The sequence below is a fragment of the Ruditapes philippinarum genome, unplaced genomic scaffold (assembly GCF_026571515.1).
Source record: "Ruditapes philippinarum isolate M1 unplaced genomic scaffold, ASM2657151v2 ctg390_1_1_1_1, whole genome shotgun sequence".
Taxonomy (NCBI): Eukaryota; Metazoa; Mollusca; class Bivalvia; order Venerida; family Veneridae; genus Ruditapes; species Ruditapes philippinarum.
Genome location: NW_026855788.1, coordinates 134,774 through 157,969, shown reverse-complemented (window position 1 = coordinate 157,969; position 23,196 = coordinate 134,774). Strand labels below are relative to the sequence as shown.

General features: G+C 33.9%; 1 protein-coding gene across 1 annotated transcript in view; it reads right to left on the bottom strand.

Moving 5' to 3' along the window:
* LOC132744386 (transducin-like enhancer protein 3-B) overlaps window positions 1-17,758 on the bottom strand; it is a 67,589-nt gene extending 49,831 nt beyond the window's left edge. Inside the window, exons 1-4 of the mRNA XM_060733103.1 lie at window positions 17,377-17,758; window positions 16,830-16,927; window positions 9,549-9,612; window positions 4,641-4,685 (exon numbers count right to left, since the gene is read on the bottom strand). Coding sequence (XP_060589086.1) covers window positions 4,641-4,685; window positions 9,549-9,612; window positions 16,830-16,927; window positions 17,377-17,409 — 240 coding nt within the window. The 5' untranslated portion in view covers window positions 17,410-17,758. The remainder of the gene's footprint in view (window positions 1-4,640; window positions 4,686-9,548; window positions 9,613-16,829; window positions 16,928-17,376) is intronic.
* Between the last annotated feature and the right edge of the window lie 5,438 nt (window positions 17,759-23,196).

The following is a 23,196-nucleotide window of genomic DNA, read 5'->3' as shown; positions in this document are numbered from 1 at the left end:
TTATCTTTTATTTTCTTTTTGAAATTGCTTCCTCGTAACTATGAACATTTTAAAAGGATGATGAACATTTTAAAAGGATGTATAATAGCTTGCAAATATTTTAGGTCTTTTCTTCAGATATCATGAAATGTAAAGTAATACTAAAAAGCTTATTTTTCATCCGAATGATAGCGCCTACCAAGTCCAAAACAGGTTTCAAAGCCACCAGATGAGTCTCTCGTATATATTCTACAAACAAGTCACATTTTTTCTACTTGACCGTCCTAGCTGCTGCAAATTCTACTAGAAAATACTAGCCAGCAGAAAAATGGAATATTCTTTTGATCCTACCACCTGAGATAATGTAAAATAGGTCTACAGTTTCACAAATTTCATCACACTTGGTTAAATATTCCCATGTTCATGAAAAAACGGCCCTACTTTGTACTCATAACACACACGAGGGGTTACTCAGCGTTTTACAGTCATTATAAGCTTTTGACCTTGGAACAGTTTACAATAAGGACACAACTAACTTGAGACAATGTGCATGAAACGCCCTATACACTTTCCCCTTGCATCACACAATCGCAAATGACCAATTACAATGAGCGGCATTCAAAAACGTCGTAAAGTGTGGAAATGACAAGTTTTCTAAATAGTGAAATACTTCAACACTCTTCCGTTGTTTACGTAGAAGGTAATATAACACATAGATACTTAGCCGGCACTCAGCATCAGGAACCACGCGCTCAGTGACTTTTATACAACACTTGAGATAACTTCCCTCACAATACTTGTTCCGACACTTGAAACATCTTCAATCTTAATCAATCGTCGCAACTTCCTCGCATATTCTCCTGCATTTTTTTTCTTCTTCGTCCGATTTGAATATAAAAGTACAATATCTTCAACAACAACAAATACTGATTCATTATGTATTAGGAAGTTAAATAAACGTTTGTTCACCGCATTTTTATTCATTGGAACTTTCGTTTGTACCATTTCTCATGTTATAGTATATCAACCATTTTCCATTTTCTGTTTTTGTGTCTGATTTAACAGGAGGTATATTGTCTGCCAAGTGCTGCTTGTAACAGTTTTGGTTCACTTATTTATATGGCTACTCCCTCATCAAACTGCCAAATGTTCTATTTTGGTGTTTCCATCATACAGTAGTGACCCAGATTTGCTGCTATATGCTTCTAGCTGGTCTACTTCAACTTATCGTATGTAGACAGGTACCTTATTATGCTTCTAGCTGTTCCACTTAACTTATCAAATGTTGATAGGTACCTTATTATGCTTCTTGCAGTTTTACTTCTGTACACAGGTACCTTATATGGTTGTAGCAGTTTTACTTCTGTACACAGGTACCTTATATGGTTGTAGCAGTTTTACTTCTGTACACAGGTACCTTATATGGTTGTAGCAGTTTTACTCCTGTACATATGAAACCTTATATGGTTGTAGCAGTTTTACTCCTGTACATAGGTACCTTATATGGTTGTAGCAGTTTTACTTCTGTACACAGGTACCTTATATGGTTGTAGCAGTTTTACTTCTGTACACAGGTACTTTAGTCTTTATATGGTTGTAGCAGTTTTACTTCTGTACACAGGTACCTTATATGGTTGTAGCAGTTTTACTTCTGTACACAGGTACCTTATATGGTTGTAGCAGTTTTACTTCTGTACACAGGTACCTTATATGGTTGTAGCAGTTTTACTTCTATATGCAGGTACATTATTGCTTCTAGCAGTTCTTCTTTTATAGTCAGGCCAGCCAACACAATTTTTGTATTTTGATATTGAAATACCTTTATTTTCAAACCTTCTATTTCAAATTCAAAGCAAAGCAAGGCTGTTTCACAAATTCAGCAGGTAAACTGTTAAAATTTTCATGTATTTTTTTCCCCAGCATGTTTTATCAATGGAGCAAGTCAACGTTAACTGCTTTTATGCATTTCCGGAAATGTTGTTGCTGCGATTGTTGTTGTTGTTTGCTAGCTGGTTATGGAGTGGAAGGCGGTGGCGGACAAGTGTATTGGTTATTGATGATGATAACAGTGTTCTATACATGGCGGTTTTTTTTCTATCCGTTGGTAGCGTCAAATTGTAACATTCAGACATTCTGATACAGAAAGAACCAGTTGGACTAATAATTACGAACCCTTAATTAATGCTATCTCGTCGAAACCATACCTAAATTAAGCATATTAATTATTTATACAATAGATTTCCCATATTTATTCTAAACATTAATATAACATGAGCAACATAATATATATATTGTATATATGCATGGATTATTACGCAAATATGAGTATAAACATAACCTGCCCGCATTTTTATTTTCAAAGACGTGTTTTTTCTTCTTTTTTGGCAATAACCACATGCACACGAAATTCTAACCAAACCATTAATTTACATGTGACAACTTTTTTTTCATGGCATACACAATCTCTTTGTGGTTGCTTATTTTATACCACAGGAATGTCATGACTGGTGACTAAATTTTTTGCCTAAAATAACATTTTATTTTTCTTCTCTACAGCCTTGGACCCAGTAACACCTTTACATGGCTGACACTATCTGATTTGATTTACACTAGTCAATACTTTCCAGACATTCTATAATTGTCCATATGATATTCATCATGTAAATTCTGGAAAATTCACTTTTGTTGGACATTATTCAAAAGAACCAATTGCCCATAAGGGTTACCTTGACCTTTGACCTCAAAGTGGGTCTGGTAAGGTATATGCACCTGTGAAATTTGGGGCTGTAGTTGGACATGTTTCTGTGTAATGGTCAATGTTAAAAAAACTTTGATTGACAGACAGACAGACAGACAGATAGACAAAAACAATAATGTCATACAGATCTATCAATCAGGTGGTGGGGGGTGGGGATGAAAACCTCAGATCTACTACTGACCTTTGCTTAAATTTTAGGCAATCTTTTTTTACTAAATTTAAGGAGAAAACAAAAAAGACCTTTTCAAAACTTTTTAAAACAGTTTTCAATATCCATTTCTTGATCGAGGGTCACATAAATTCTTTACAATCTAAACTTGTTAAAACCTTTATTTAACTAAAATATTATTAAATAACCACCTCATGGTTGAGATACTTGAAAATTAAATCATATACGTACATAGATAAATCTACTAAATCAACAAAAGAACTAATTTGGTTTTTATACTGTAACACATTGATCCGGTTTAATGAATTGTAACTATCATTTTTCAATCTAACACATTACCACATAACCCATAGTTCAAATAGCGTTTCGCATCGATAATTTTAACGATTTTCCCTGTAATGACACACGGTGCATTGTCAACAACTATCACCACAAAAACACACTCGATCTGAAAAAACTCCTGCGGCAAACTTTCCGACTAATTGTATTGAAATTATAATGCACAGTTTACAATGGTAGACCGTAGAATCAGATAAATAACATCAATTATCAGTGTGCCCTCAGGTGTGACTGGACAAGCTAAAATAGAGGCAAGGTGACCAAATCGCTACTGGCCGTACTTTCTCAGTCTTTTTATCTTCCCCATATCACGGAGAGATGACAATATTAATTTGCCATGTCGGAATTCAGTGTTATTATACTGTGTACATTCGGTCACTCAGATTTTCACACATTAATATTTTGCCCCCACAAAACCAGTTTATTCTGTATTTATCTAGATTAGATTTTTTTTCTAATCAGAAATATTACATTGTTTGCCTTGTACATTTTTCTCACTTGTTAATTATGAACAATAACAAAGTTTTTTAAGTTTAGTACGTTCAAGCTCTACTGGGGTCACAAATGGATTTCCTGGTACAACATCAGTACTGGAAATTTAAATGAAGAGGAATAAAAAGTATAGTTAAAATAAGCAAAACCAAGCTTAGATAGATATACTGTTTAAATTTATAAAACTTGGTCAAAACAAAATGGAAATCTTTAAATTCATTGTTTCAAGAATGCTAACTTGTATTAATCACACATGAGGCTAATTAAGAAACAACTAATAATAATTGTGCATGGTCTATATTATACATCGTCTGAATGTGGTTTCATGTTTGTACTTGATGTAGGAACAAGTAAATGGTGTTTGATAAACCGCAAGTTTTCATGTCAGCTGGTATAAACACACAATCCTTTCAACAGTGTGTATGTACACCGTTACACGTGTTTCCACACAGACGAACTACATATTTATCCTATGTTTTCCTATTGCCGGACAGAGATCTTTACTAACAAGAGAGAGAAAAAAATTATGGATCAGTCATAATTTAATTGCCTATCGCAGCAGTTAGTAATTCAGCATGGATCTATTTTCAACTTGAAACGAGCAAGCTTTAACAAACGCAATCATGATTATACATTACAGTAAAGTTAACCTTTATGTACAGCGTCATTCTTCAAAGTTGACCAACTATTTCTTTTAACATAATTATTATCATAGAGATAGAAATAAAACCCTAAAGAACGTCCAAAATGGAAAAAAATGAAAATGTTGCAGGCATGGTTTAACTGAGCCTATTCGTGGTTGGTAATGGTAAATGAAAGGTACCACCCATGCCCCCTCAAGCATCAACCAATTACTATCTCTATTTCTACATACTGATTTCCACAGAACAGAAAAAGGCTTACCTGCTTATGCATCTCTACATTGAGTCCATAAGACATCTCGTAATACTGAAAATAACAACAAAAACAACACTTAGTCCATAAAAATAACAACATAAACAACACTCATACTTTTTTTTTTTAATTTTTATCATTCGTTTTTTTTTTCAACCATGCTATTTAATAAAAGGCAGAAGAGTTTAATGTTGATATAAGTATCATAGATAATAAGTTCAACAAAGACTCCAGGCTTTTATGTCGTAATTACAAGTAATTACCATGTGGTTAGGATTCCTAATTAACCACAACTTTCCATAATTACCTTCAAGTGTTTCTCCTACACTCGGCAATGGCAATACGTACTCCAAGACAATGTAATAACAGAGCATACACCACTAACATCATCGTTAAACAGAAATATTACATTTAATATTCATAAATAATTCCACCAGTCTATACTTGATATATAAAGAATCCAACATTTTATTTTAAACCTTGAGTTGGTTTACGTGTTAGCTTTTGTATACTGAAAACTGACTGAAAATTGAACAGTGCAGAACCTGACCAGACAGTTGCCAGCTAATTTTGGACTGCACTGAACGAATGGATATAATATGGGGCTGGCAGCAAGAAAATCATAAAATTGACCATCACGATGGGTACAAATTTATATAAATCTCTATCCATAAAGACTAAATGTAACTTAAAGCCATGGTATCGGGAAGGTTGAAATGAATGGATTACCACCATAACAAAGGCTAACTGGTCTTAACCCATTGCTTCATGAGCATTTTGTGAAAAATGGCTGTTTTCATTGAAAAGTCTCCCGTTACAAGTTCAAATTGCTATAATACTATAAAAACTGCTTCAACACTAATCAAACTTGGCACAAATGTTGACTGGACCATTGTCCTTGCAACAACATGCTCAGACTTAAATTTTCTGTTACCATGGCAACGAGGGGACATCTCAAAATTGCCAAAAATCACTATTTTGCGTTGATTTTTTCCATCAAAATTGATTTCAAAGTGCTGCAACTTATCAATGGATTGAGATAGAGTCAAATGCTTTTCAGCGTTGGTTACACGTTACCTTATGATCAATCTGGGTCATTTACAGCCTCTCACAAGTCCAAAATTTTTCTTGGCGATGAGGGGGACTCCGCCCCCTTCAAACCCCCCAAAACAGAAGGGGGCACATCCCCCTTCTGGCAACCCCCTGATGTATCTTTTGGTTGGGGGGCCGCGCCGAAAAAGAGGTCAATTTTTTTAACAACATTTCTCAAACAAAAACAAGTGTTTGGGGCCTAAATAAGGCATTTTTTCATCATTTGAGACAACAAAAAAGGGGGGGGGGGTGAAAAAGGCGTTAAAAGGCGTGTATATGAAGTAATGGGTTAAATACATCAAATAAGAACGATTTCGATAGGACTTATATTGGTTAGAACTTCATATATTCTTAATCCTTTCTTACATAATTCATGATGTGAAGAAACAGTGAGTTTAAGAGTCTTATATTTTCATTTTTTTCTATAAAGGTAAGTGAGAGAATGGTAAAATGGCGGGCAAATTGTTTACAAATATTCGAGACGATAATTGACTTCGATCCAAACATACCTGGTATGATAGTTAGCGTTAGCGCAACAATCACAGCCAAAAATATTAAAGCCTAATGGATTTTAAGATATTAAACCACCATCAAAGATCTCGCGAGATAGTTCTTCAAACTTGATCACACACAAGAATACCTGTCATTCACCACAAACACTGGAAAAAACCCGTCTGGTAACAAAGACACCGTTTTGATACCCGATACCTCCGCGTTCACAATAGGTCAAAACATTTAAATAAATATTTACAGGCTTTCTGACTCATTCATTCACACTCCAGTAAAGATGTCATGGCAAAAAAAAAAAAGTTTAAAAAAAAAAAAAAAACACTCGAAATTTTTTTTTCTCTCGGCTGTACAAGTGTAAACCAGATACTGAAATGTTGCTTTTAATAGAAGAGGTTGAAGGAGACGTTACTGCAGGAACTGGAAAACATTTTACAATAAACCTGTACATACACTAATCTCGCCCCCAATCTTACCACAAATTTATTATCCTTTATAAGCAAATAAGTGTTAAGAGATAAAATTACCATCAGAAATAATATGTTTCTTATTAATTTCATGTGAAAAGTATTAAGTGGTTGGTTGGATGATAAGAAAGATTTAATCAATTTGCACCGAGGGAAATTTAAGTATAAGTTTTCCACCAGAGCCTGCCTGTATATCTGTAACAAATTCCTAACACCTGCCACAGTTAGGTAACTTTAATTACTGATTTATGCAATACAGTTCACTGCCGATTCTAAAAATGATTACAATAAATGTAAAGGTCTTCATGGCAAACAAGTGAACTTTCACATTATGAAAATGAAAACAAATTAATATTTATACAGCAGTTAAACATTACAATCAACTTTTCCTTAGTATCGAAAGAATAATTACAACTTTTCAGGAATATCTTTTAGAAATACCACATAGTAAACAGGTTGACAGTTATTCTGCAACTGGAGCTTTCCTGGTTCAATGCAGAAACTGCAGGACAGGGCTACATCAGTCACAGTTAGTGCCAGGACAGGACCACATATTCAAGCCAGAACAAGTCCTCATCAATCCTAGCAAGTGCTTGGACAGGACCACATGTAGTGTAATGTTCATATAAAAGGACTTCTCACATGTATGAATCCAAGCACCTGACAGGATTTGAACCAACAGAGGTTAGAGGCAAGTGATGTGAAGCCTGTTTGATGTATGAATCCAAGCACCTGACAGGATTCGAATGAACAGAGGTTAGAGGCAATTGATGTGAAGCCTGTAGCCTTAACCACTTTCCACCAATGACTCCTCACTCCCTCGGGCCAGGTTAGAACCAGGACAGGACTGTAAAAATCGAAATCCCAATCCGCAACCTGATTGGACCACACAGCAAACATGTCCTTGTCAACAGATATCTATGAGCCATAGGTACAACATCTTAAAATCTGAGAAGTTACTGAATAACATTTAACTGATCTCCTAAAAATCTGAAATTTAATATTTTTTACAATAACATTTGGAGAAACACAGACAAACTACTGGCAAATTACCATCCTGGTGCCATAATTTGCCAAGAAAGACACATAATACCAACTCAGGGAAGAAGAAAAAAAACTTATCAATCTATGCCAGATTTGTAATCCCCCCAAAAAAACTCGTGCACTTAAAATTTTTCTAAATTCTAATTCTACGCGGATACTTGATGGAGAAGACAAAAATCAATGCAGGAAAATACACCACTCGACACTGAAGCGAAAGTCAAACAGTGGGAACTAGCGTCACTTAGTTCCACGTCGTAATAATAAAACTGTCCCAGCAGGTGACAGAAATAAGACTACCGCCAAACCTATTGGCTATAATGTTGATACTTTTTTTTTACTTGATTAAATAAAAAAAAAATTGTTAGTCCATCGATCTGTTGCTGGAGGGATTTTCAATTCGAAGAAGTTCTTGTATTTTTATTCTGTTGGTGTTTTTTTTTTTATTTTTTTTTTTTATTTTAGTCAAAATAACACAAATAACCCAGAAAGAAGACACCTATGAGGTTCTAGATTATATAGAAATGTTCTAATGTTTGGGGGCTCAAACTAAGATCTCGGGTATTAAAATGGTAAGAAACCGCCACAGAGCGAGCGTACACTGACAAAAATCCAGAGATTTGATATCAAGCTCAGAAAAATGTTTTTTATAACCAGACGATTGGGTTGTTGTACATTATTCAAGACACATGTCGGCACCTTTATAGAAATGCCTAAGTTCAGGCTGGCCTGGCTCTACGAAAAGCAGCACTGTCAGATCGACACCTGTCAGATAAGCCAATATTAAAGAAATCAAAAAGAGTAAAACAATTTAAGTAAGTTTACAAGAATGGTTAACTTTAACCGCTTACATTTCAATTCAATATATTTCACAAACAAATAATTTCCTAACAAAAATACCTCCCCCATAAACATTTTTACGGTTGTATCACTATTTTTTTAACTAATTTAACAGAAAACAACAAAAAAATCATACTTTCGTAACCACTTACTTTACTCTCATTCATCAGCAAAATTTCTATACTATGTTTAAATGTCAGCAAAAAAATCATCTTCTATTTTCGAGACAATTAATGTCTGCTTGTACTATCTTTGCTCTACTCTAACAACGTGAATTTTTTTTAAACACGCACGAAAAATTCACTCCAGTTTTGCTATAAATTTAATGTGTTAAAAAGAATATTATCATACCTAATAACTGTTTATAACAGAAAACATACAAGTAGGATATATAATAAATACGAAGATATTTTAATTTGATAATATAGAAACTTCCTTTACGAAACTAAAGTTCCATATAAGACTGCGAGGGTTTGAGAAAGCAGGGCAGGCAAAAGCTGATTTTGACTAACTTGTCCAATTTTATCAGATGCATTTCTTAACATGTCTGTATTATATTTAAATAGCAAATTATTAAAAATGTCCTCCTGTCCGTACAGGCTGTGGGAAACCCTGGGCAGTACGGACAATTGATTTCGCTGCCCCTGGAAAGATATCTGGCTCTAAGCTGAACACAAGACAGGTGTTGGTGGTCCTACCTACATACCGTACCCACTTGTCCCACAAATTACCCTTACCTTGCTGGAACCTGAAAGTGAAGAGCCTTTGCACAATCAGGCCAGCCTGCACATCTGCGCAGTGAGACCAGGCTGTCTACTGTTGGCTTACAAACTTCAGGTTTTTTATCGTTAAAACCGAGCAAAAATAGCTAAATAGTGAGACATACACGAGAGTCTTCAACCAACAGGATTCATCCTTAGTAAACTTCAGCAATCATTTTCTATGAGAAATATAGAAGTAGCACACTTACCATTACATAATGTCTTTGCATTTCTGTTTTCTCCTGGGCCAGTTTTTCACACTCCATCTTCAGACTGCAATAGAATTGTAATTATATTTTAAATCTCAATTATACCAATGCTGTGAATATGAGTGGCAAAAATGTCTTGTTTAAAATTCCAGAAGTGCAGAAAACAATGACTCCTTCTGCATTTCAATGTGCACAGGCCAAACTCTATTATATAATGTTATATACTGTTGAAAACTCAAGGATTAAAGATGTGTAATGAGCATGAGTGCAAGCCTTCATACAATTATTCAATTATTCTTTATTTCTACAATTATGATGTTGTTTTGGAAAACACCTTGTCACATGACTAACATGAGCTAAAAATAGCTATACTGTTGAAGGGCGACAAGAGCAACTTCGGATTCATAACATTATCACCTAACAGTAGTTGGTTTGTTTACCAATTGAATAGGGTTCATAATCAATCGATTATCAACTTCCTTAAACCCTCATCTCACGAAATATTCTAAATCAACTTGATCCATCTTTCAATCTCAACTAATCCATTCAGAATTTTTATTTCAAATTTCAAAGTATATATATACTGACTGAAATAACAAACACTGCAGACCATGATCTGAGGGCTGATATGTACAGACTGAATAGCGAACAGTGCAGACCATGACCTTGATGGCACAGTTGTGCCACAGCGGATGATCTTGGTCTTCAATGGTCACATGGGTAGATTGTCGCTGCCAGCAGGCTAAAGGTTGTAGTAGCAATGACAAATTTTAAGTTTACAGCAGGTCAAGTTGATTACAAAACTTTAGATGGTAAAAGGTTTAAAGTTATGTTATCTGATACCATGTTATCCACTATTAAATCTAGATATAGTTCTACTAAGGATGATCTAGACCTTGATCTAATTAAAACATTGTATGTTGTAAGATAGGTGACAAACAAGTCCTGGTTATATCTACATACCAATCTTCTTAATTAATCTAAAATTAAATCTAAGAATAAAGGCCATCTTAAGTCAGTCAAAAAAGAGTTGCAGGGCTTCTTTACATTATATAACACTGGCCTACAAAAGAGCCTCTTCCCAATTGAAATATATTCTTTAAAATCATGCAGATTTCCCAAAAAATCCAAACTTACACCAGGTTTTTTCCTTTCCCAAATTGGCAAGTATAATGACAATTTTTTCAAAATCATGAGGGAAAAAGCCTTGGGTCCATTATTGACAGCAGTTTTCAGAGGTGGTACATCAAAACTGGGTAGAAAATTGCTATGGGTGTCTAGGGCAGTTGTGTTGTTTATAAGACCTTTGGGTTCATTACTTACAGAAATTTCAAATCTTTAGGGAAGTTGTGTTATCTATCACACCTTTGGGTTCATTAATTTTCAGCAATTTCAAATCTTTAAGGAAGTTGTGTTGTTTATAAGACCTTTGGGTTCATTACTTACAGCAATTTCAATCTTCAGGGCAGTTGTGTTATTTGAAAGACCTTTGGGTTCATTACTTACAGCAATTTCAAATCTCTAGGGTAGTTGTACACTTACTTACAGCAATTTCAAATCTGCAGGAAAGTTTTGTTATTTATAAAATCTCTTCAGGTCCATTATTACTGACCGTATTTTCAAGTGTGACCTTGTTACTTAACTATTATTTATGGTTTTTTAAATAATATTATTCCATTAATTAAAAGTCAAAAAAGACTGCACACCTGTACAGGCATGTCATTATCTCTGCCAGAGCTTAAATAATATCTATACTCTATACACAGATTTACAAATAATAAATACTTTTCAAAACAAACTCCGATTACTGTATTCAATTTTGAGGCAACCTAAAAATATTTACGAATTCTTGAAATAAAAACATTAGAAAGCTGCAATCTGTCTGATCTGTATATAAAGATTTTACAAAGATTAACGTGACCGCGAAAAGATTTTGGTAATTAAACGTGATTAAAGCCCGCAACACAATACATAGATTTACACTCTTAGGAACATGGCCAACTATCAAAACTTCAGGCGTTCAAATGTCCTCAACTAAAAGGTTAAGTCAACTTAACATTATCTACTTAAAATATCTGCATTTTTTTTTATTTGGATAGGTATATTTTAAGCAGACAAGACTATATATAAACAGGTAAAAATCTGTACCATTGAACTCAAAACTGGCTTGATGGGAGGCAAACAGGTTATTTACCCCTAATTTTTGTGAAATAAATGTGCCATTGCTTTGAATTGGGAAAAGTCCATTTGTTTTAAAAGGGATTATGGTAACAAAATACAGTAGAACTTCGGTAAGTCGAAGTTGAAGGGACTTGCGTAAAAACTTCGACACATCGGGACTTCGACTCATGAATTGCTCTCAATTCCATGACAAAATTTCGACCCGTGACTAGTCCTAATTATAAGATCTATAACAAAACCCATTTTATATTTTCCATCATTATTCTGATATTTTACATTTTACAATGATAAATAAAGAATGTTAAGTAACTTTTTTCACGACTAATTATACGTATACAATAGAGTTACAAAAGGCGTAACAATACGAAAGGGCGATAACTAAACCAGCTTATAGTAAATATTACGCGTGTTATTCTCACGCGACACCGGGTCACGGATGCTTTCAAATGAAAGAAGTTCTTACCGTTTACTTTCAAATACCACTATGGCAATTAAAATAGTAACGATTAAAGCATTTTATCACACATTTTATCGCAAACAAAGGCCGTTTGAACACACGGCTGTGTAATTAACACCTGTCACACAAGTTGATTGGAAATCGTCTTCGCAGCCAGATAAGGTGTGAAAAATGTCTCGAGATCGAAGGTGTCAAAATAATCGAACAACTTCGACTTATTTGTGGTAAATTACACTAGATTTACTTTATATGGACCACGAAAAAACTTCGACACATCGAAAAATTCGACACATAAAATCTCGACTCATGAATAGGTTTTTATAAGGAATATATAGGGGGAAGAATCGGGACTTTCATTTTTCTTCGACACATCGAGAAAATCGACTAATCGAAGTTCGACTCATAGAAGTTCTACTGTATTTACCAAGTAGCCATTTACACTACAGAGACTAGGTAGACTACAAATGGCCTACTACTACTAGATAGTCAGAATATTACTATAAGGAAGAGAATTTTTAACCAAGATGTTCGCAAAGAAGTGCATGCTTCTTCAATTTCATTTGAGGAGCTTTTTTATAATCATTCTCAAAAGAACACGTGACGAAGCAAAGTCTTACGTTTCCTTCGAAAGAGTATCAATCTTTGTGCACATCTCTTTAACATTATATCATACTTGTGTGACAAACTTCTTTTATTCCATGACTGGTAAATATTTTATGCCTTTTGTCTCTGCTGGTAATATGTCTGTTCCTGAAGTACTGGCTAATTGTACACTTTGCCGTCTCGGGTTCTTTCCCTCGTGTACATTTTTGTGCATTCTAGCACATTCTTTTTCAAACTTACCCTCCATAGAGAACAAAGTCTGAGCTAGTAATGTGTGGCTCCATTACAAATTGTGTGCCATTCGGACAAACAGTGATCAGTCTAGTTTATCAAGCCTTACTTTATGCTTTGGAACATGTCTTTGGATCTTTCCTTTACCAGATTTTAACTTTTGAAAGGCTTGTCATTTGTTTTTACATGTCAAACCATTTGTAACAGCCTTTAAAATATGTCTACTTTAGCTCTTATCTTTTTTCTTACCTTTCGTGATAAAGAGCACAGTAATTATTCATCTTGAAAATGTCTCTGAGACATCACAAGTCAAGATCAAATAAATAAGGCTTGTTCCCATCACCATTGAAATTTCCAAAGTAAGGTCCTGTCCCATTCCCCCACCCAACATCAATTCGTTATCAGTTTTTCTTCTCAAAAAGCATCATACTTTTGAGTAATTTTTCTCTTTTTTGACTCAGAGATGGTTTTGCAATTATCTCATTGCATCAAGTTACCTTTTCATCATGAGCCATGTTCATCCCAGCTATGCTCTTGTATTCATTATATGCAAGTCAATAGTATTTACCAAACCCCCATCCCTAGGGGGATACTGGGGAAACGAGCTTTGTAATAACCTTTCTTCCCAACCCCATACTGTGTAGTCAATGGGGTGGTTTTGGCCCCCAAAAATGGCCCAAGACATGTCCTAATTGTAGCATTAATTAGGGCTTTAAGCAGATATTTTTCACCATCAAACTATCTCAGAAGGGTGAGGCATAAACCAGGTGAGGTAGTATCTGCTATGGTTATAAATGACTTTAATTAGGTCTAATGTTGATGTTCTTCATTTTGATATCAAACAATACTGAAACCTGTTGTCTTCACAAATTATGCCCCAAATCATGCTAATCTTTATGTTGACATCTTTGCTTACATCATGTCTGCCTTGACAATGTCGATATTCATACATCTGATATCAAAACTGTTCTGCAAGTCAATTGTCACAGAGAAATGTCCCTTTGCCGGAAGATCAAACCAACAACCCTGGTTTACGGGGTTTAACCCAATTCTCTCCCTACTGAGCTAAGCGGGCAGACATATGATATCAGCAATTTTTACAGATATCATCTTGTCTATAGTAGTACAGAGATTGTATATGTTGACATCGAGTATCACTGCAAGATTGTTATAACCTACGGTAAATATGTTGATATCAGTCAATGCAACATAAAGAGAATTTTTGAGCGCTTTAAAAAATCAGTTGAAGCAACATGGCAACAAGGCATCATATCCATGACTTGATATCAGCATTACCATATAAAATATTTCCATGAATATAAACCAGACTGCCTGCATACTGTTAGCATTTCCATATATCAATACAAACTTTTTGGCAATGTAATATTTGTGAATAACAAATTTGTACATGAACAGAATTGTTTAGAGGTCTCTAGATAACATAAATATTGGTTTTAGTCTGTGTCTCTCAACACATAGGGGGGTTTGGGGTTTAAATCCCTGCCCTGCTAAGGACACGATAGTAAATTTTTCATATTGTACCTTGACCTGATAAGTCCAAAATGCCAAGGGTGGCATGAGCTTAATACAGTCAATTATTAAAAAGCTTAATAGATATAAATTTAAACCTACTGAATAATATAATAAAATTTCAAAAACACTGGCCTTTCTTAATACCTAATGCAATAACAAACTTATTGGAAAACTATCATTTTGCCAATATTTTTGATAAACTCCTAGCATGACCGCTTCACAAAAATAATTATGCATAGACCAATAAAACCTATGATAACATTTCTGAAATATTTGACTGTGAAGTATAGAATTCACAGTGTAAAATTATGTCAATAATTCGTATCAGTAATAATCTGTCATTATCTTGATTTAGTCGTGACATGTAGGTGCGGGCACTTAAACTTCCAAAATTTTTATTATCCAGATTAGTATCAGATCGAGAGCTAGAAAAATAATATCATGATTCAGAGAGCTGTTTGCAGTTTTGTTACACATGAATAACAGAGGTAGTTTCTTCAGTAAATTGGAAAGCATTTAACAGCCATCTTTAATTTGCACATAAGTCAATGACCAATGACTTATAAACTTTTTTTTTTACCATTAGCAAACAACTGAACTATGGCCCTGGGTTTTACTGGGTGCCAATAAAGAAAGGGATAGCCAATTACTGAGTTATATACCTAAAAAAACTTCATGTAACTGTAAAATTTGTGCGTTGGTACATGGGAGAGTTACAAGAAGAGATTTTTTGATGGGCTTTATATCGAATCAACACTGTATGGGTTAGAATGGTAACTTTCAAGTTTCACTAGTAGAGAAAGGCTTCAGATGCAGCTGGACAGCTTCCCCGCATAAAAAAGCACAGTCTCTGACAAGATTCAACTGGCACAGTGGTGAAGGGCAAGTGATTTTAAGTCAATGACCTTAAAGGCTTGGCTATGGACACCCTCAAAAAGCACATACTCATTTAAATCTATAAGATAATCATTGTTTACTTTTACATTATTTATTACAATATTCAGTGTGGCAACTAGTAAAATAAAATTATGGGGAAACACTCTTTAGAAGTTGCCATATATAACCCAATATAACCCAATTGCTTTACATGCATAGAGATGCCATACAAAATAATCATTTACAATCTGTGTGAATCACTTTCAAAACTAGGTCACAGTGAGGTTGATCTTTCTACCACATTTTTGCATAAATTTTTAACAGTTCTTCAGTCATACACACTGTCGACAGCCACTTAACAGATCTTCTGAGGTCCAGAACCAGTATTAGCCAGTTGGTTTTGTTTTCTAAAATCAACATCATGAACCTATCCTTTCTGAGCCAAGCTAGGCAGATGGACTTAGAGACCTATGGTATATTTAACTGTTAATTAATACTTCCCTTATATTCCACAGCTGACATGTTTTAAGAACATTATTTATTCAGCAAAACAAAATTGACCTAAATCTCCTAGATGTTTTACAATGTCACCCTCACATAATCTTTTCTTAATTTTGGCACAGAATTGGTAAATAAATATCCATAAATAAGTACTATTTGATTTTCATTTGATGTGCATGCTTAGTCACTGAAATTGTGTTCACCATTGTGAAATACTATTCAGGAATTCTATTATTTATATAAAAATTAAGGAGCCATTGAGTTCAGCTTTGCTGACAAACACACATAAATGGTCAAATGTGTAAAACACTACCTGATTACTCATCTAGGGATTTGCAACTAATCAAACTAAATTTGCTATTACTTTTTTCAAGTCAGTTTCCACATACTGATGCATGTTAAGTAATAAGAATCACCCTTACTCTATTCCAGGAGCATCTCTCACTTAAATTACACAGCCAGTATCATAAAATTGTCAGACAGGTGACAGACTACATTTTTATTTCAGTGTATATTGGCCTGCCCCTATATCATTGGTTTTCAGATGTGCATGAGGTACCTATCTAATCACAAAAATGAATTTTGATACAATTCAAATCCTGACAATTTCATAAAAGTAACCAACTGTGCATAGTTAACCTAAATATCTTGACGCTTGTACAATGTATCCTTCAAAAAAGGGTCACAGAGGTCATATTTCCATGTAACATATGAGTCTGGACTACAAATCAAGGGGGTGCCTCATAGGTTTACCACATAAATTTGGCTTCTATTAAAATAAATGTATACAGAAATCTGAACTGCTCTATTTCCCACTGAAATGCTATATTACTGCAAGTGCGAGCCCTGGGACAGGCACATGCTGATACTCGCAAGACTTCAACCTCTACTATGCTTACCTGTGATACTGTGCCTGCAGGAAGCTGAACTCTTCTTTGATTCTATCACATGATTCCGCCACAGTAAATTTGAACGGCTGACCCGGCTGGTGCTGGGACTAAAGTGAAGAAAAATGTCAAAAGCTTGTACACATTAGTGGATTTAGTCTATAAATTAGCCAAAGAATTTGTACTCGATTAAAATATAAAAGGAACATTGTACTATATGAAAAATCAAGCAGATCTATATACATGTGTGATTATTTTATGTAGCGTTGATGTGAAGTACAGTGAACCACCTATACTCGACCTAAATCTCATGTAATAACCAGTTTTCATTTAATCATTTTAAGTCAGAAGATGTACACGCTGATAGCGCGGCTACAGCTGATACAAATCACACAGAAATATTCCCGAAATCTCTCAGGCACGGGACTCATCATTCGGTTTGTGTAAATCGACACGCATTGCGGGTAAAACGCAGTACACATTTGCATACAGTGAAATGTAGGCGGCCAGAACAAAGGAACTAAATTCATGAGCGGCTCTCACATGTAATAGTACTTACCGGGTGTCTGTTTGGATACATTCTGTCTGTCATCAACTAGCCTTTACAAAAATACACCAAACTAGAAGGAAATTATGCAAATATGAAGCATATACACTGTTTCTAAGCGCCAATTGCTTTACGAACTGGATGTACGGTGACCTTCGGGTAAATACTTCCAAAAAATCCGCCAATGGTTTGATAAAATTGCTAAACTCCACATTATCCGACAGGTAATCCAAAATACATGGTTATCATGCAAAAATAGATAATCCAAATGTGTTAATTCCGATAATTTAAGGGGAAAACAACACAGAATACTCGTCCATTTAGTGTGAGAAAACAGCACTTAAAACTATGCCACACACCGCTTCCAGCTACACGCAAGGTTGGGATAATTGGTCTTTGTAACGGCGTTTCTGATTGGTTCAAACGTAAACCCAATCAAACGAGCACCTGTCTCATTAGTATGTACACCAATTCGTAAATATGCACACTGTCAATATAAGCGACCAATCAAAATAAAATAGAATCCAAATTGCCATAATGCGTGCATATTTTACTGTTGTAGTTTAACGCTTCTTATCTGCACGAAAAATTCGATTAATGTGTAAGCAGAGCTACCGAAATGTACTGGATACACTTGATTAAGTAATAAAAAATTGTTTAAGTAATTAAATCAATTAAAAAAAACAACACTAATAAATAAAAAGAGGTTTTTTTGTCTCTCGTGTGACTATAACTAAATAACGGTTTTAAATGAACCAGAACTGTAGCTAAAATATCCCATTTCGCGATATTATTTGATATTAATGAGAAACAAAAAGCCGAACATAAAATAAATAAATAAAAAAGTGTTATTAAATTTACATTTATTGACTGAAAAAAGTGATAAGAAGATTAAATTAGTGAGTTTACAAATTGCATAATATTATTAAGATGATATTCAAGTTTTATTATTAATATTAATAATATTATTATTATTACAAATGATTTAATGAAAATAAATAAATAACTAAACAAAAATAATTGATTCCGTAGTGATTCTTGCTTCAAGATAAATATGCAAGTGCTCATGCAGATTTTGTTCTATATTCAGATTCTTCAGGACAATAGCATGCTTTCAGTTATCATCTGTTCTTCTATATATTTCTTTCATGTAATTAGTGAAGATATCAAGCAATTAAATTTTAAATAAAATTCTTAATTTGAGTTGTTTCATAAATATTTTCTTTTCCGTCAATAAGCCATTTCACGTGCAATGGTCAATATTCTTTTAAAAATGTATAATTCAATATTTTTCAGACGATCCTCATGTCGTTTTAATTTCAAACAGAACACTTTTATAATAATAATAATAATAATAATAATAATAATAATAATAATAATAATAATAATAATAATAATAATAATAATAATAATAATAATAATAATAATAATAATAATAATAATAATAACAAACTGCTTTAGTAGATGAAATCATTTTATTGCAAATATCATTAGAGTGAATTGGTCTACAATGGACACAGTTTCCAAAGGTCAGGGCCTACAGAAATATTTGACAGACCCTGCATAAGTATTCCAAATGTTGATAAAAATAAAGAAATATATCAGTTAGATCCTGGGTTACTGTGTATCAGTAATCAAGGTTGGACATTCTTATAAAATATTGCTTGAAAGAGAAAATGTTGAAAGTGATTTAGTATGAATCTTTTTATAAAAATAATAATTTGTTCTAGAAAAATTTCTTATCTGCTGTATAAATATAAGTAATATCAGATCTTGCCACCATTATCCATATATAATTTTTTCGCGGTTTGTTGTTATGCGTGATACTAAATACTATCAACGTAATTATTTTTTGTATTACAGGCATTCCATTATAGACCAATTCACTTTAAAGTATTAATTTTAACAGAACAGAACATTATTATTCATAATAAGAAATTGAACAATACATTGTACCTTTAAATTGAATGATGGATCAAAGGTATCATCTTAATGGTAGAATTCTGTAATCGCAATATTATAACACGAAATGCATAAATTGTTTGACTCAAACCAGTAGCATTGTAGAAATGCAGAGAAACTCATTTCCTTTACCTTGTCACAAAAAATATGAGAGATGCAAATTAAATTATTAATATACTCTACTTTTCTATTCTGCAATCTAATCTACAGTACAATTAGTATAATTACCATGCACCAGTCATTTGTTTCCCCGACCCCACCCGGGAAAAAGAGGAGGGTCCCGTCCCGTACGATTGGGACACTAGGATGACAAAATCCGATGATATCTTGGCGCCAAAACAAAACCACCACGTTGACACTGCTGTGTGTGGGGACGGCTGCAAGGCCTGCCCGAGGATGGGGCGGGGTAACGTATTGACTGGTACGTCAAAAACAGGCTTTTTTTCATGGCAGCATTAGCATATAGTTTTTATACTTGTAACAAAGTATATTATTTGCCATCGTCGGATACCCACGGTTGAATTACATTGTAAATGTTAAAGACCCATTATGCTTTAGAAATGCGTTTACTCTTATATCTCAAAAGCTTTTTATTTTTAGAGAATTTTAATGTTTCTCATTGGTCAGATATCTGAATCTGTTGCTTTTTGCCAATTAGTACAGTTATAGTGATAAAGTATTTTGTATGGAAGTCAAAATACCACACTGTTTACATTATGATACGTTTATAACAAATTATTTCACATTTATCTCTAATTTCTTCAGGTTACAAGCATGCTTACATACTTTAAAACCAGCAAAAAATCATATTTGCACTTTCTAAAGAAGTAAGATAATTTACATACGGAAAGGCTAAATCGAAAACACAAAGTAATTTTATATACGATTCCAAGCTGGCAAAGAGCGCCACGACGCAGCCATATTAATACGTGAAAGCATAAGTACCTCATTACAAAATTATTTTTTAAAATAAATTAGAAGTTCAACATGATAAATATTCTAAGGTTTAATGCATTTCTCAAATGTTGTCTACAAATAAAGGAGAGAGAAAAAAATCACAATATCATATTATTCACAAAAAGATATACAGTTACGGTAAAAAAACAGTGTAACAATGGGGGAAAACAACAATAAAAATTTTAATAAATGAATGTAACTTTTTACTAAACTGTTGGTAAATTCATTTAAAGGTTTTTTTATTATCATATAACAGGGTGGCGGTTAATTTACTGAAACTATTTACATTGCTTAAGAAATTTAACACCACCTTTAACACACTTTAATTATATCGTCAAATTTAAAACAATTTTGATCTTAAAACATGGGAAAATTTTAAAAAAAAAATACAAATAATTTTCATCTTCATTTTCTTGTACGTTACATTATTGACAAAAAAATTCATTTCGTTGTATTCTATTACGTGCGTATTATGCCGGCTAGTACATATTCTAATTCTATACATATGTTCTATCGTATATTATTTTGCAATAAACAGTTCTCAAATGGTGTCCCAAAGAGACTTGGGTTTTGGGTTTTTGATGTAACTGTGTGTAAAGTGTTAAAAGTACCTAATCAGTTTCTGACGGCGTCTGAGAAAATATTGACGTGACCCCCGTAGGGGGCCGAAACCACTTTACTATTTTGATACAAAAGGAACATTTTTTTGATAATTTGCAAGATGTTCCCAATTATCATTATTTTTTTATTTGACAAGTCAGGGATATATATACATGTAGTAGCGTATAATAGACCTTTTGGACAAATGAACGTCAATATAATGTTTCTGAAACGGAATATAAATCTACATAAAATACTCTAATCTATTAGAGCAAAGTAGCTCCGGCTTCACACGTCGTGGATACTTGTCGGAGTAAAAAGCACAACTCCCGGCGGAGCATGTTTCACTACCCCACATCTTATTCTTTCAGTCGGACCTGCTACTGCCCTGTCTTTTGCTTTAGAAAATAGCCACGCCATGACAAAACCAACATAATGGGTTTGCGACCAACATGGATCTAGACCAGCCTGCGCATCCGCGTAGTCTGATCAGGATCCATGCTGTTCGCTATCAGTTTCTCTACTTGTTACAGGGTTTGCAAGCGAACAGCATGGATCGCGGATGCGCAGGCTGGTCTGGATCCATGCTGGTCGCAAACGCATTATGTTGGTTTTGTCGTGACGCGGCTCAAATAGATTGAAACACTTTCTTTAGATAATTATACATTAACTATACATATAATATAATAAAACCATCCCCAAATGACGCAGAAAATCTAAAAACGATTTTTCACTAATTTCGTCTTTTTTCCGATTATCACGTGCAATTCATAAGATATTTATAATGCCCTGATTTCTTTAACTGTACAATAATCAATAAATTAGCTTAAGATAGGGAAGAAAAAATCATTGGTCAATATTTCCACTTTAGTCCAAAGCGTTTAAACATAACGAATATAAAGAAATCTTGTCAAAGAAACAGTCAAAGGTGAACAGTAAATATGGCTGTCAAATTTGCGCGCGAAAATAGAGATATTTGACAAATTGTCATAATCACTTATCGTCATTTTCCACTTATTTAGCAATTAATAGCACACAGTTCATGTTGGATATATGTTTTCAGAGGGAAGCGATGTCGAATATTATTTTGAGAGAGTGTGAGCAAAAATATCCCAAAATAGACAAAAGGAGCAAAACAGCCAGTCGCGAAAATTGTACTTTTTTTCGCGCGAAAATTTGAATTTCAATGTTTGACGAATAGTTAGTGTTTTATCTTCTGTTGTCAATGTTTTTAAGGTCGAAAGAAGATAAATATCTCGTCTGTTATTTACTTATATATTTAAATTTGATTTGCATTGCTCTATTTAGATGTATAATTCATTGAAAATGTCATAATGCAAGTAACACCCATTCACTGTAAGCTCTAAGGCTATTTCGTTCTCTTCCTAGTTACTCATGAAATTGTAGACGTTACACTTCGCTTTATTAAATATATCCATTTCAACATTATAATTCTGGCTAAAGTTCAAGTGACATGGAACGTTGTTAATACGTTTATGTAAGTTTATCTCACGCAGAGAAACACAAGTTATTTAACTTTGAAAGACTTATATGCAAAGTTATGAACAATCGATACTCATGCATTAGAATCAAAGTACCGAAGTACAGTTGGACTGCCTTGACAGTAAACAATGGCATTATCCGGAAAATATGTTTATTAGCTATGGTCATTTCATTGTGGTTTTATTTTGCTTTATTTAAGTTTATTTCATTATCTCAGTATGCATATAGATACATAAACACAGGGGGAAAATCCTAAATAACTATCAAACCATGACATTCATTCAAAAAGTTTAATTATAAATACATATTTGTCTTGTTCGCTACCACATTTATTTGATTATTAAATTCTGTATCAAGGTGAAAGAAAAACCGGTAATCAACATAGAAAAAACTGGTTCTGAACTATCAACATAAAAATGAAATGAGCCGTGTCACGACAAAACCAACATAATGGGTTTGCGACCAGCATGGATCTTGCTTACCAACTCTATTACAAGTAGAGAAACTGATAGCGAACAGCATGGATCCTGATCAGACTGCGCGGATGCACAGTCTGGTCTGGATCCATGCTGGTCGCAAACCCATTATGTTGGTTTTGTCGTGACGCGGCTCAAATTGTCTGCAAATATCGTCTGTCAATGGTCTGTGATATTGGCTCACGTCCACTTTAAATACTGTTTATGATTTATTTGAACCATGTTCTCCTTTGGCTCATGAAGTTTTGAGTATCATTACATATTTCTATCGTTGATTGATCTTCATTATGCCTCCGAAATGCTATCATTTTATTTCTCAAAATCTTTTTTTAAC